At 38.2% G+C, this 16,593-nt stretch overlaps 1 protein-coding gene and 1 pseudogene across 2 annotated transcripts; both read left to right on the top strand.

Annotated features, from left to right (window-relative positions):
- LOC113042823 (iron-responsive element-binding protein 2-like) overlaps positions 1-3,359 on the top strand; it is a 9,216-nt pseudogene extending 5,857 nt beyond the window's left edge.
- Positions 3,360-10,266: 6,907 nt separating this feature from the next.
- On the top strand, positions 10,267-15,797 carry LOC113043190 (probable G-protein coupled receptor 22). Of its 2 annotated transcripts, none has more exons than XM_026202416.1 (3): positions 10,267-11,241; positions 12,184-12,998; positions 14,388-15,797. In XM_026202416.1, exon 3 carries the CDS (start codon positions 14,392-14,394, stop codon positions 15,703-15,705), a length of 1,314 nt encoding a protein of 437 aa, XP_026058201.1. In that variant the 5' UTR covers positions 10,267-11,241; positions 12,184-12,998; positions 14,388-14,391; the 3' UTR covers positions 15,706-15,797. The 2 variants fall into 2 exon arrangements, with proteins under 2 accessions (XP_026058201.1, XP_026058200.1); XM_026202415.1 differs by having other exon boundaries at positions 12,180-12,998.
- The last annotated feature ends 796 nt before the right edge of the window (positions 15,798-16,593 follow it).

The raw sequence follows: 16,593 nt of genomic DNA, 5'->3' as shown, positions 1-16,593 counted from the left end.
GCAAAAAGAGATGACTATATCATAGAGTCTAACAATAGACCGCAGTCCCATTACAAATAACGTCACCAGAAACCAAATCCGCAATCAATTAGTTTTGTTCATGCTCAGAATGGACTAAGTGCAGTCGTGAAAATAAAGATAATTGAACATTTATGTCCGTGCAGAATGCCTGTCTCCGCTTTTAACACTTACTGTCTCGTGTCATTCTCTTTAACAAAAAAAGTGCAGAATGTGACAAGGATTTACTCACAGAAACTCTACTCCTCTCCATAGATCACAAAACTTCATTTCACGGTTATTAAGTTCATTACGGCTGTCGTGCTTGAACGGTCTGGAGCCACTTTCTGAGAGGTGAGCGCTGAGAACTAATAAAGGCCAAACAAATGCAAACATCAAGTAAGACATTTTATGAAAAGTAAAGCAAAAGGACATTATTTAGCTTACGTAGATCATTATTTGGACGCTAAACTCAATAGCGTGTGGCTCAAAATAACTTTTTGGTTAATGGTTTGAGCAAATGGCTAACTTTAAAGGGATATTTCACACAAAAATGAACATTTGCTGAAAATGTACTCACCCTCAGGACATCCAAGCTTAGGATGAGTTTGTTTCTTCATCAGATTGGAGAAATGTAGCATTACATCCCTTGCTCACCAGTTGATCCTCTGCAGTGAATGGGTGCCGTCAGAATGAGGGTCTAAACAACTAATAAATCAAACTTTCTTACAAACACGTAGTTTTAGCTACTCAAGATGTTAACTGATGGACTGGATTATTCTGATGTTTTTATCAACTGTTTGGACTCTCACTCTGACGGCACCCATTCACTTTGTGAGCAATGTGATGCAATGCAACATTTCTCCAACTCTTTAAGTATTAACTTTTGAGTTAAGTCTGATTGTAAAAGCAGATAAAAGCAGAAAAGTTATTGTCACGATACTGAAAAATAAGTTTACTTACCTACAACTGAAACAATCATCGAAGAACGGTTCATTAAAGCAACCATGAAGACACACAATAGGCAGTGTTTTCATCTCAATGACCCTTTGAAGAGGAGCAAAGAGTGTTACTCTATTGATGAAAGGTTATTCAATTACGATCGCTCTGAAAGTACAGCTACAGAGACCGGTACAAAAGTCAGAGAAAGGAAAAGGATGAGAAAAAACTCAAAGGATGAAATAAATCACAGCAGATTTGAAATTAAGATAAAGACAAGACAGGGCATTTGAGGTGACCTTTAAACAGCACAAAAAAGTGTGGGTGTGTGTGTGTGTGCGGCTCTGTAACACTAGTGTCAGTCGCAGATATGCTCGTGGACTGTTCACAGACTGACTGATGCATACTGCACAAATCTGTCTAGTTTTACACAATTTCTGGAATCAAGATGCACAGGATTTTATCAGTCTGTCAGGAAACCAAAAGGCATGTTTAACAAGTCCCTGGGCTTGTTACTGTAAGTGTTTCTGAAGAGGAACTGGTTGCTGGACTTGCAAAGTTGTATAAAAAAGTTTTTTATAAGTCTTGTCTGCTTACATGTAACATCTTTTATAGATGAAGCCAGGAACAAGCCTAAAAAAAGACTTTATTGGGTGTTTTATATCTCACTATCAAGAAATGTCCTGGTGCATATTTGAAATCAGGTCACCATTACATCCCAAATAAACTTCGTTATTGCATTTAATTAAAAAATTTTGCATTTACCATTCCCTAAACATCATGTAAAAATAATTTAGTTGGTTACATTGAATAGCCCTGCACATTACTACTCTGCACCACTTGAAAATAAAAATAAAAAATATATATAAAAAAAAGTTATGCCATTGCATAGCATAAGTAAAATAAAATTTAAATCAATAATTATATTATATTAAATGTTAAATTAAGTGAACATAAATTAAATACATTTGGTGTCTTTTAGTTTTAGATTAGCCAGTTACCTAAAATTTACTTAAAAATGTAATTGAACTTGAATATAAATTGATTATAAAAATAAATAAAAAGATACATTTGTTCAGATCAGTTTTGGAGGTTTGTTAAATCTGATATCAGATTAAAAGGGGTCATATGATGCTATTAAAATTTTTCCTTTCTCTTTGGAGAGTTACAAGCTCTTGGTGCATAAAGAAGATCTGTAAAGTTGCAAAGACTAAAGTCTCAAATCCAAAGAGATATTCTTTATAAAAGTTAAGACTTGTCCAATGCAATATAAATCAAAAAAAAAAAAAGGTCTGGGCACATGAGGATACACCAGTACTACAACACTTTTACCCAGAATTCACAGTCCTGCTGGAAGACAGAACACTCTCCTCACTTTTTTCATGAAGCTCATCTTCAGTACAAAGCAGCAGATCCCGCATCTCTTTTACCTTCGCAGATGCTCTAACTGAACCGCTATTTACACGGCAAGCTTTCAGCCCAAGGCTTGGACAGACGGGATCCATCTGAAAGCCTGGCAGCAGAAGTCATCAGATATTCAGACCGTGTTAGTATGTGCAGGGACCAGTGCAGGAGAAAGACAGGACTGAAGTGTCTGCACCTTTGAAGTCCAGGACGAATCGTAAACCTGCTTTTCCTTTTTTATTCCTGACACCCTTTCTTGAACAAGGGTGTTTCAAGGTGAACATAAGTATTTCGACGTTATCTCCAGAATGAAATAGCTGCATCTTAAAATATACAAAATTCTGCCTACTACGGTTTAAAAAAAAGTAGACATTATTCGACAATTAATATTTCAAACAAGTGTATGCTACATTGTTCACTGTTTATAATGTCGTGTGATTTTTTTGAAAGTTAAATATGCAATGATAAATTTAGTTTTAACATAATTTTTTTTTAAGTTTTAGTTAACTATAATAATAATAACCCATGTCAAAACTCTTTCTAACATAGCGATTTGACATTTTTATACGCATGCTGGACTAGATTGCTAATCTAAATCTTGAAGCAAAATAATAGATTAAAAAAGCTTTCGATTATTATTATTACTCACACAAAATAAACCACCTAATCAAACACTGGAACAGGCCAAGAACAACATCTCAGCTCATTCATTCTGAGACCGCAGCAGCATCGCTAACATCAGTCATCTCTACTGGAACGGGAAAGAGATCAGTCAGCTTGTCATTACTAAACACTAATGCCCACCACTTCAAGAGCAGAATTATGGGGTGTGCATCCCGCTTTTGAAAGCCCTGATGAATACCGATGGGTTTCAGCGTGAGAAAGTGGGAGACATTCTTGTCTGCATTGGATGTTCACACGTCGAATGTTTACATGGAAGTTCCTCTGGTTCTCTGAGCGACATCCGACTGAAAGGCTCTCTTGATGTGGAAAAACAAACAGGACGTCTCGTCTTCTGAGCCTCACAGCAGGAGCTGGTGGGTTTCTGACTGCACATGGGCTCGTGAATGATGAGTTCACGTCCCAAACGTTCAAGTGACTGTCAAGCTCGACGACACGTGATAATCATCAGATGATCCCGCAGTGCGCAGTGTGTTGTTTAGGGTCCCTGGGAGAAAAAATAAATATGCAACATATTTTCTATGGCCAGGACAAACAACTGTGATTCACGTAGAAAAATGTACTCTGCCGTTCAACATTTCTGGTTTAGTGATTACCAAGTTTGTTAAATGAAAAAAAATATACCTCAGTGGTTGAACTCCAAGATGTAGAGGAGTTTGTTTTCTTCATCAGATTTGGAGAAATGTAGCATTTCATCACTTGCTCACCAGTGGATGTGAATGGGTGCCGTCAGAATGAGAGTCTAAACAGCTGATGAAAACATCACAATAATCCACAAGTAATCCACACCACTCCAGATCCATCAATTAACATGCTGTGAAGAGATAGCAAAATAGCCTAATTCTGATACATGCGATGACTATCCATTATGACATGTAGCCATTTACCCATTATGACATGTAGGCATATAATATATATATAGGCCTACAAAAAAGAATCTTATGCATTGCAATCCTTTAAGTTGTAATATTGGCATGTTTTGTGTGCTGCTGTTTGTCCCTGTGTTTAATAAGCAGTGTGTACGCTCTTAAAATAACAAAGAAAAAACATTTTCGGCAGACTTTAGACCAGGTTTGAGTTGGTCTATGGCGCAGTCTGTTTTTCAGCTTCTTAAAATAGCAATGCGCCATCAATGTGCCTGAACACACCTCTTTCTTTAGACCAGCATGCACATGGGCACACAAGTGAGCGCAAATGCATTTGCTAATTAAACGGTGTGTGGCGCTAGATGGGAAAATGTGAATTGTAACTAGCCGGATTGAAACTAGCAAACACACTCACGCAACGCCTTGCGTCGCATTGCGCCGGGGTCGCCGTGATTTTGCCAAGTAAGACATGTTCCTGGATCAACATCTTTTTGATGATCCTGGATCAACATTATTTTCCAAAAATAGAAACTTAACCCAATCCCTACCCCTAAACCTAACCTTACCAATAATTTATTCCTAAAATCAGTGGGAAATGATGGCTGATGGCACAATTTAATCTAGTACATTACATATTTTGGAGGATTACATCAATAGAATCTATTTTTCTAGTGTATAGTGTTTCAAATCATTTCAATATCATGCTACTTTACTGTCAGTGTAGGCAGTGGACAGCAACACAGCTCACTAGGTTTCATAACATAGCTCTTGTAATACTAAGCAGAGTGTGGAGAACCCCAGGATTTGTTAATGCATGACATAGCAGTTTCTCTCTTGAATCTCTGACCGCGGGGTGAACAATGTGTCCTCTGGAGCATGTCTGCTGCATTCTGAAACAGCGGACCTGTCCTTTCTCACGATAACAAGCTAATGTAAACATGCAACTCAAACAGGAAGTCAAGGAGCTTGCAGTGACTGAGTAAAAAGCTGCTCTGTCTCCTTTGGTGTGCTATGCTGTAATATATAGGAGTAGTCATTTACTTTATAAGTGCATTTAAAATATTAGTGCATTGTCCAAAATTGCAACCTTATCTTAAACTAGTGTTATCAGCCTTTTTGCTCCCAAATTTTAGACAAAATTTTAATTAAGCTACAATCTTTGTTAACTGCATAACTGGAAATACCTAAATCTTTTGTGACTTCAAGGTTGAGGACTCATGAACAAGCCTCAGGTGGTTTGCTGTTCTCTGCTGGACACCAGGACGGTTTCCATTGGTCAAACTGGTCTGGTTTGAATTTCAAGGGGGTTTAGCCATTTGTTAACTGGTCAGGATGGTAGACCAGTTGGTTGTCCATCTAACCCAGCTTGGCCAGGCTGTGAGACCAGCTAAAGACCAGGATGGTTTCCACTGGTCTGGTTTGAAATATTTCAAGGTGTTTTAGCCATTTGTTAACCGGGTTAGAATGGTAGACCAGTTGTCCAACCAGATAAGACTGTCAGGCTGTGAAACCAACTGAATCCAACAAAAGACCTCAGAAAAAACACACTTACTTTGTCTACTGAACCGAAATTGCATCCACCTCAATTTATATGAAATGCAATCATTTCCAAAATAATGACTGCATGATTTCAGGTATGATTGGTTCTCCATTTTCACTAGATTATAGCTGCATTTGAGTCGTCTTTGGGAAGTTTGCATTTATGTATTTGGAAGTCATAATTTAAGTCATTTTCATTGGGCAATTTAATATTTCTTTCTCTCTTTTTGACAAAGTTACTGACAAATGAAGCTTTTTTAGCACTGATCCAAAAAATAAGGAGGTAAATTAGTTATGGAAGCTGCATATTATCCCTCTGAATGAAGAAAAATGTAATTTTTCATATAAACCTCATAAACCTGCTAAATGATTATTTCTTTTCTAGCAAGCTTAATCAACAATATATAAAATGCAAAATGTTCAGTCAACATTAACTATTACAACTTACGACCAATAATAACTAACATACACCATAATTCTTTATTTGACGGCCCCAAAGTCTTTTTTTTCAAGAACATGTAAAGCCATTAATCTCATGAATACAATCAATACGAAGCATGTGACCTCACCAGCACTAATTAATGTAACCAATTAGTCTGACATCACAGAGGACCAGAGATGACACAGAACACATACAGTAAACAAATCTCATAACGTGCTAATAAGAACTGATGATGCAATGAGACATCAAGGATGAAAAAAGAGAGTGAGAAAGACCACAATTACGCACAGACAAAACAGTCTTGCCTCACTGACCATATTATCAAATTTACAAGCTCCAACAATAAAGATTAATCACTTCAGGCTACCGTGTATTGCACACAAATCAGATTCAGAGTGTCATAAATGCAAACAAAGATGAGTGATTTGTTTGCTTAAACATCAAAGGGCTTATAAATGCAGGCTGGCTGGAGTAGAAGCACATCAGTGGAGCCCCACGACCAATTATTATTCATTGATTGCACAGAGATGAACATTTAGCACTGAATAAGAGGATTGAAAAAATTTGCAGACAGGCTAATTGATTCTACAGTTTGATTGACCATGTAGGTAGTCACGGCATGACAATATTCAGCCATATCTCATGTCTACGAGTGTGATATAGCATTTATACAACTGTTCTATGGCACGAGTGTGTAAAACCATTAAAAAAAATAACAACAGAGTGTCTATAAAAGCCCTCTTTTGTGCAGAACTGCCATTCGCTACAAGTTGAGTTTAACAGCGGAGCCCAAGATCCATTCCTAATTCCAAAACGTCACTTAAGAACTATAGTAACGAAGGAATGTTGAGTTGCTTTATTTAAAGCTTATAATTTCATTACTGCATTACAGTATTTATCTGGCACAAAAACAAAGAGGATCTCGATTAGGGGGACAGCTTTAAATTAAACCTCTATAGTCACACTAAAAAAAACATGGTGTCGATGAACAACGGCATCAAAATAGATGATGTGAAATTAGTATGTTAATTAGCACTGAGTGATCGTCCCAACTAGCATTTAACTTTAATTTGTTCATTTTAGAAGCATCCTGCTTTCACCTAAAGATGTAAAACACTTTCTACTCCAGTTCTCGCTTGCTTTTACCACTTTAGTCGAGAAAGTTTTCAGATTTACAGTGCGTATTAAGAAGCGAGTGATTAAAACACTCCTGCCACTTCAGTAACACAAAGGCGGGCGACTCTATTAGCGTTCTGCTAATCTACCGGGAGACTGAACACTCCGGCTACAAAGAGCATGAGTGGCACTGCACTAGAGAGATAAAAGAGCCACTGCTGAGACCGCTGTCTTGCTCAAACTGATTTCTGGCACAGCCAAAAAAAGCCTCTCAGATGGCCAGGCCGAGAAAAATCAGAAGTCCAACAGGGTTTCAGCAGTTTTACTCCCAGAGCGATAGCGGACGGATCGAAGCTGAGCTTGAGTGCTGGAAATCCCAGCTGTCTGTCTGTCGCTCTAGAAAAATGTGCAGCTTAAATTTAGTCAAGTCTGTCTCTTTGACCAGACCAGATTTCTGAGGTAAACTCCACTTAAAAAACGAATGAAAATTTTAGATGGCATACTCCATTACTCCAGTGCGTTCAAAATACTTAGCATTTTCTTTGCATAAATCATGTTTATTTAGATTAATAATAGGTTATATGACTAAAATATGTGTTGTATAACATAAACCCAGTTTACTTAAAAACATCATGGAATTTATTGTGTAGATACATGGAAATACCATGGTAGCTTATATTTTGCAATATAGGCCTAATATAATTTTAAATAAATGCTGTTCTTTTGAAGTTTCTATTTGTCATTTGTATCATGGTTTCCACCAAAATATGAAGCAGCACAATTGTATTTATAATGGATAATAATATAAATGTTTATTGAGCAGTAAATCAGTATATTAGAATGATTTCTGGAGGATCATGTGATTCTGAAGACTGGAGTAATGATGCTTGGCAATCAAGCTTTACATCACAGGAATAGATGACTTTTTAAAATATATTCAAATAGAAAACTGTTATTTTAAATTGTATAAATATTTCTGTTTTGCAGCCTTGCTGAGCAGAAGAGACTGAATGGTGGTGTAGCCTATACTTAGGTTACCTTCACAAAACTACAATATTTTAGATGTGGCACTTGGCACAATGCTTGTATCAAGTTTTTAGACATGTCTCATGAAAATCCCATGGTATTAATATGGTAAATTACATTACTTTGGACTTTTTGTAGATTTGCCATGAAAATCGCATAGTATTAATAAGGTAAATTACATTAATTTGGACTTTTTGGACATGTGCCATGAAAATCCCATGGTATTAATATGATAAATTACATTACTTTGGACTTTTTGGACATGTGCCATGAAAATACCATGGTATTAATAAGGTAAATTACATTAATTTGGACTTTTTGTAGATTTGCCATGAAAATCCCATGGTATTAATAAGGTAAATTACATTAATTTGGACTTTTTGGACATGTGCCATGAAAATCCCATGGTATTAATATGGTAAATTACATTAATTTGGACTTTTTGGACATGTGCCATGAAAATCCCATGGTATTAATATGGTAAATGACATTACTTTGGACTTTTTGGACATGCATCATGGTAGCTACTTATATACTCTAAAAATGCTGTGTTGTTAAACCCAACTTTTGGGTTAAAAAATAAATGTAAAAATTTAGCTGGGTTATTCCATATTTGACCCAAAGTTTGGTTGAAACAACTCAATTTTTTATAGTGTAGAGTACCATAAGAATCAGTTAGAAAACTTATCTTACCATCAGATACCATCAGATACCATCACAGTACCCACCAAAGTATAGTAAGTGAACATATCTGTAAAATATACTTACTGCACTATTTTTTCTTTTCACAGCCTTCATCTGTCTGTTTTTTCATATAACCACACATATATTGAGACCCATAACTGTCGAGTGAGGAACAATATATATGGCAATCAAAAGAGCTATTTTTAATATTCATCATACATTTTTATTCACAGCACACAACGCTGAACGCTAGTGTCATTTCCCTCTAAAAACCATCACAGAAAAATGGTTAGGAATAACAGAATATTACTCTGCAGTCTTGGAAGGCTGCTGGGAAAGCATGCTGAAATATTAATGGCAGCTGAAATATCGAGCCTGTCTTTAGTGCAAAGTTTTCAGTGGCACTGCTGCCATGTCTATAGAAGACTGTTTACCACTTAATAATACAACATGTGCTTTTCAGAATCAGAACGTGTGGAGAGCTGCATGCCAACAACTGCTTCAAATGTGAACACAGACACACACACATACACATATTCTTGTAGAAACTGTCACTTTAGACGCCCCCCTTACCTGCCAAATGAGCCAAACAAAACAAATTGAGAAAGAATGCTCTTTCTGGTAGCTGACAGGCCGACTTAATTGAAACTATCAATCACAAATCCTCTACATATTACACACACACTAAGTGTTCCCATCATATAAATCAAACACACATGCTCCATTCCTAAAGCTAGTGCAATGCCTATACTACCTACACAGTTGGCTACAAATAGAATCTCGTTAGTTAACAATTTGCTCTACATAGGCAGCAACTCTTACGTCATACTATTAGCATACAGGTCAACATGAGACCTTAGGAACAAACGATTTAAATAATTTACCATTAGCATGCTGCTTATGACATTTGAATCAAAAAAATACAAAATATCACACACAAATATTAGGTAAAATCATGTTGTGTTCAAAAAGCCTGAACTTTTGTTTGCATTGTGCATTTTTACGGATGAACAATATAGTGGTAAATATTGGTTATCGGTCGATATGGGTTCACATTCATTAATTTATCGGTCAATGTTAGATATGTAATTGCCTATTTCCTCTAATTTTACATTTAGATTACCTTTTCAAAATCACTATCTATGATTATGTTAATCTTTAAAGGTACTAATAATTTAATTAGGCTAATTAAATATAATCTTAAGCATATGTCAAAATAATATATATATATATATATATATATATATATATATATATTTCCCACAATTAATATTTTCATACTGAAAATGAATATTGAGTATTATCAGTATATTCATTTTTAGTAAATATTTATTTAAAATATTACATGTAGATATGCATTTTTATAATAACCTGTAATAACCCCATAAATGGAAATTTGTCATAAATTCTCAAAAATATTAATATATTACATATAATATTATTACTAACATTATTACATTACATAGCATTTTTTATCTAAATATTTAGTATTTACTAAGTATTGTAAATATTATTAATTGAAAATAATATATGTAGACATACATTTGTATTTAAATATTGTGTGTGTATAGATGAAACATGTTATTGGCTTATAGGTATCAGCCAGTATTTTTTATATCGTTTCATGTCTAAATTTTATATATGTTCTGTTACTGAACAAATGACTTCGCTTAGATTTTTTTTTTTCCCTGAGCTTATCGCAATTCATTCTGGGACAACCTTCTCCGTTATGGATTCATGTAATGCTGCTTTAAAAAAAAGAGCCAAATGAGGTATTTAAAAACAGCCTGTATGCCATAAAATGTTGCCTACGTAGGCAGCTCACTAGGATTGGAACAGAGCCACACTCTTTTTGTGCCCTTTTCCCAGTAGTCCCCATCCACTTTCATCACAGAGCACGGCATCAAATATGAATGAAAACATGCAACTCCGACACAGTGCTTAAATAGAACCAGAAGCATCTCCGCAGGGACTGACAGATGCAGCCGAGACTGTGCTGCCATCGCAGGATGGAGGGAAAAGCTGGATGGAGAGAATGACAAGAAAACAAAAGAAAGAGTGCAACCCCACTCTCCAGGGAGGAAAGGGTTAACCCCATTACGACAAACCAATCAGAGGAGGGAGCAACACTGCAAAACCGCCGCAGTGAGTGAGAGAGGGAGACTAAGATAGAGAAGGAACGAATGAGAGAGAGAGAGATGGGGACAAGAGAGGATGAGGAGGCGCAACAGAGGGGTGCAACGGCAACACTTCAACGCATCACAGTTTGAAGAGAGCGTGTGGGATCAAGGCAGAGGAAAAGCAGCAAGACAGAGTTAGCAGGACAGTAGATCAAAGTCAGGGGACGTCTGTTTCACTCCGCTGGCACCGCTGACAGTTCACACGGACAGCACTTGATTCATGCTCCTCAGCGGGAAGCAGGTTCACGACACAATGACATGCAACGGCTGCAAAAGTGTGTGCAGAAGATGCACTTGTGGATCTCAGATGATGCTTTGGTGAAGCTGTAGCTGTTGCACGACAGATGAGAACTCCGGGAGCGCAAAGGTAAGAGAACGATGTCGAATAACTTTGGAGATCAAATGTGATTGAATGAATATGCATGCCACTGGATAGAAAACCATTTAAACAGTTATAATCCCAAAAAAAAGCAGATGTCGAAACTTAGAAGATAGCAGATATACGGCTCCCTGGGTGACACCAGCATCTTTTAGACAGCAATCTGTCAAAATTGGAGTTGCCCTAGTAAATCAAACTTGAATAAATCAACAAAACGAAGGATAGAGCAGAACTAAATAATGCATATTTCAAGAATACAACTAAATATTCATGACTGAAGGAATGTAGGTAATTAAAAAAAAAAATGTATCAGTGAAAGCTCCAGTTTGATGACTAATCTGAATAGCTGAGGGGACGTGTCCTCCTCAGTGTCTACATTTGTGACTATCTTGCCACTGCCTGTAAACAACAATCCGACTATAGTTAGTCTATTGATCCATGTCTCCTCTGACAAATTTTGCCCCCAAAACCTGATCGATACTGTTTACGGTTTCCCCCGATTTATCAAAGTCTGCTGGACTGTGACATCTGGGAAGAATGTACAGTGTAATGTCTCATTCATGGCTGGAACATGATCACCTCGTTACACGTGAATCATCAAGTTGTATTCTTGAGTGAAAAATGATGTGAGAAATTACAGACTTAAAAATCACAGGTGCTTGTGTTACCTTCTCTAAAAGGCATTGCTTTGGAAATGAGTGTTTGTAGATTGTTCCCAAGATGCACAAGCCCATCCATCAACCCCTGCAGGTTCACAGGTGTACCTTCACATGGACGTTAAGCAAAACCAGGGCTTGTGCATTTCCACAGACTGCTTGGTAAAGATGAATGGATGACACATGGAAGTCGTTACTTGATGATGGATTTGATGCAGGCTTAATGAATAATTGATTGTTCACTTATCAATGCTTCTTGCTTTTTTCAAGGCAGGATTGAAGGATTAAAGAGCTGAAGAAAACTGCTTCCAAAGTGCATTGCAGAGTCTCTCCGGCCTGCAAGGACATTCCCTAGAGTGGATTTCCCAGGTGAAGTCATTCCTTTGCACACTACGGATGCAGAGTGGTTTTATAATGTGCTTCAGACAACATTGACGACGCAGCCTAAAGGTCACCTTCTGTGAGGGGACAGGAAATTAGATTTCCAACACCCAGAATGCACCACCCCCTCATACTGACCTAAACAATTTTGTGACCTTGGATGCTTTGGCAGATGGCACATGCAAATCAGCAAATCAATGTGGATTTATCACTTTCTAGGGCCCATAAAAATGCAATAACGGGAATACATCAGTGTTGAAGGAACGGTGTGAGACCAGGTTACTGGATTTCTTCATCCTAATGGTATCGAGGGAGATTAACACAACTTCCCAACCCTAATGTGGATATAATAATCAATCAAAACAATCGTTTTCAGTTGTCTCTGAATCACTCGCCATTTTCTTAGGACTCTTAAACAAACAAGAGCGAAACCTCTGAAAGAGAACAAGAATGACACCTCTTTGTTAGTTCTGGACATGGCAAGGGATCAAACATATTGTTTGGTTTTGTAAAAACTAAAGAAACTGCTGCCAAATTGTCCTCTCTGAACGCTAAGCGAAAAAATCACTTGGATTACGAGGATCAAGAAGCGCAGAATACTTCCTTGAAAGGCCATGCCTAAGGCTGATGTACAAGTTGTACAACTTCCAGATTATCTTGACTCGACTGCTGACTCCCGAGGCTGAGAAAGAAGCTGGAAGGGGAAGGGTAAGTCAACAAATGTGTATAATAAACTATTAGACAGTTGTCATTAGTCGTCAAGGATGTCCAGAAAACAAGCTTGATGATCTGTGAGGTGTTGTGTTTTAGCTCATGAAGTCATTAGAATTTCCATTTGGTTTCACTCCACTGTGTCGGTCAGTCTACATCACAACACAAAGTCTTATTAGTTCCATGTTGGCACCTTGAAGCATTCATCTACATTGGAGTAAATTACAAAAGCCAGGTTCATACTTATTATCTCAGCGATCCTCTCTCTCTCTGAATTTTCCCCCTTGGTGATGAATGAAACCCAGCACTAAAGACATTCACATTTGTAAATGGAGCAATCCATCGCTGCACAACAAATGAAACTGCATTGTGGACTAAAATAATAACTAAAGTGTGTCTATTCATAGCAGCGGCCAACACAGAATGGCCGATGCATTATTAGTCACCGTGCACACAAACATCTAATATAAAGCCATTAGCAGGCCGAGATGGAATCTGCAGACAATTTGTGCATTTTCTGAACTGATCCATGTTAGAAAACTGCTAAATTTTATGCAAATGGAGTTAAACCTGGTCATTAAGAGATGAAAAAAGGGAAAACACAGTTTATCTAATGATTTTGTTGGTTCTTGAATAATAACATCCTGTCACCATTGCAGACAACTTCATTTGAATTTCCTGTAGCTCAAAGAGTAGCACATGGCACTAGCTAGCAATGCCAAGGTCATGAGTTTGAATCCCAGGGAAAACAAAAACTGATTAAAAAAAAAAATGCATCTGCCAATTGCATAAATGTTATTGTTGTTTAGTTGCGATCTTTTAGATTAGAAGCACATCAACAAGCAGAGTTAGGCAAAATTCTGAATGAGTTCAGAGTGAATGAATCAGAATTTTGAATGAACTTGGCTACAGCCCACAGAAAGTTGTATTGGAATGACATTATCTATCTATCTATCTGCAAGAAAAACATAAGAATTTCAATCTGTTTGCTCAACGCTATCTCACGACCAATTCGTACATATTTTGCGAGGTGGCTAATTCATACGACCTCACTCGTACAATTTTGTATGATTTGTCTAGACCCCAGTGATGGGTTAGTTTAGAAGCGGGGTTAGGTGTAGGTCATTCACACAAATTCATACGAATTGTGCAACCCATAAAATACGTGATTTAACACAAATTGTACGAATGATGTCATACAAATTCATACAAATTAGCCACCTTGTAAAATAAGGACGAATTGTCGTGAGGCTGGTTTGCTACATATATTCCAATTTGGGAACCAAACTGGATTTCTAGATGATTCTCAATTCAATACAATATGACGCAATGCTGTTCTTCCCACACATTTCTCTGATTATGCATCCTTCTATTTTTACCTTTTAGGATAATGCACGTCCCTCCCGCAACGGAGGAAGAAAGCACCATGAGTAACGTTACAGTCCTCGACATCACAGAGTCCGTGAGTCCCGCCATGACGGTGGCCAGCCCTTACCCTTACACACTCAGCTTCCAGGTGTCCCTGACCGGATTCCTCATGCTGGAGATCGTCCTGGGATTGAGCAGCAACCTTACCGTACTGGCCCTCTACTGCATGAAGTCCAACCTGGTCAATTCTGTCAGCAACATTGTCACCATGAACCTCCATGTGCTGGATGTGTTGGTGTGCGTTTGCTGCATCCCTCTAACCATTGTTGTGTTGATGCTATCGCTGCAAGACGACACGGTGCTCGTCTGCTGCTTTCATGAGGCCTGCGTGTCCTTTGCAAGCGTGGCTACGGCAGCAAACGTACTAGCCATCACTTTGGACCGATACGACATCTCCGTGAAACCAGCCAATCGTGTGCTGACTATGGGACGAGCGGTAGCTCTGTTAGGTTGCATTTGGGTGCTGTCCTTTCTCAGTTTCTTGGTGCCATTTATCGAGGTGGGATTCTTGGGACCGGAGCCCACCAAAGCCAATCAGACCACCGTTGTCCACGTCAACGAATATTACACTGAACTTGGTCTGTACTACCACCTAGTGGCCCAAATCCCCATTTTCTGTTTGACTGCCATCATCATGCTAGTCACGTACACCAAGATCCTACAGGCACTCAACATACGCATTGGTACACGCTTCCACGCTACACAGAAGAAGAAGAAAAAGATGAGGAGGAAAAATAACTTTTCCCTTATGTCAACATCTGAGCAACAGCTGCCCGAGATCACGGACGCCTCGCAGAGCAGCAACCGAGGAAATGCTCCGCTTGGCATGCGCACATCCGTCTCGGTGATCATCGCTCTGCGAAGGGCCGTCAAACGCCACCGTGAGCGGCGTGAGCGCCAAAAGCGCGTTTTCCGTATGTCGTTGCTAATCATCTCCACGTTCCTCCTCTGCTGGACGCCCATCACTGTTTTAAACACTGTGATCCTCAGCACAGGCCCCAGCGACCTCACCGTCAAGCTCCGAATGGGTTTTCTGGTCATGGCCTACGGCACCACGGTCTTCCATCCTCTCTTGTATGCCTTCACGAGGCAGAAGTTCCAGAAAGTCTTGAAAAGCAAAATGAAGAAACGGGTGGTTTCCATCATCGAAGCAGATCCGCTGCCAAACAACGCGGTGATTCGAAACTCCTGGATTGATCCCAAACGGAATAAGAAAGTGACGTTTGACGATCACGAAGCCAGGCAGAAATGCCTATCATCCGAAGATGCAGACTGAAACTACTTTGCGACCTCCATAACAGGGAGTAGCTCACATTAAGGCACTGTTATACAAAAAGGGAACCGTGTTATGTGAATATTAGTCATACATGAGCAGATATCGAAGAATCGGTAACTATTTATAACATGGAATATAATATGATAGGTTCCATAGATTGATGCTATTGCAGTAACATGGCGCATGTCCTTTATAAACCACTGTATGTACTGTAAATACATGAAAACTGAGATTTGTACATACTCTTTATCAGTAATATTCCATATTCATGACTTGTAGCCTGTGTATACATGTATTTATAATAAATACATAGGTGGGGAAAAAGATGAAATTCATCTTCTTTTTGACTTGAACGCAGATGCTGTGAACATCATCTTGTGTAGGAATATGAACATATTATTGTTTCTGTGGAAGAACAAAGGAGAATTACTAATCATCACATAGCAATTCATTTTGTTAAGCTCCAAACACAAACAAAATCGGAAAAGGTACTTACAAAAGTCATCATGACATCACAACTTTTTTCCTTTGTCTAACCTCATAAAATCCATGTCATGTCGTCTTGTGTGTGAATATGAAGAAATTATCATTTCTGTGGAACAAATATGGGAGAATTATTGACGAATCATCACAAAGCAATTCATATGTTAAGCTCCAACAAAACACCAAAAAACATTTACAATAGTCGCCTTGTGTTGCTGCACTCCAAATCACATGACACTTTCAATGAGGAACAGACCAAAATTTAACAGATGGCAAAGCCTTGAGAATCACAAAGAAAAGGAGGAAAGATGCTGCAAATATCATAGAGCAGTCAAATCTGAGGAAACGTCGGGTTCATTTTGGCTCTGCTCTCAAGGACAAAACGTCTCTCATTTTGCATTCACT

This window comes from Carassius auratus, chromosome 25 (genome assembly GCF_003368295.1).
Source record: "Carassius auratus strain Wakin chromosome 25, ASM336829v1, whole genome shotgun sequence".
NCBI classification, from domain to species: domain Eukaryota; kingdom Metazoa; phylum Chordata; class Actinopteri; order Cypriniformes; family Cyprinidae; genus Carassius; species Carassius auratus.
Note: the sequence above shows the minus strand (reverse complement) of the source record. Positions and strands in the feature narration are given on the sequence as shown.

Coding starts and splice junctions, on each gene's coding strand:
- LOC113043190 (XM_026202416.1), top strand. CDS start 14,392: ATGCACGTCCCTCCCGCAACGGAGGAAGAAAGCACCATGAGTAACGTT.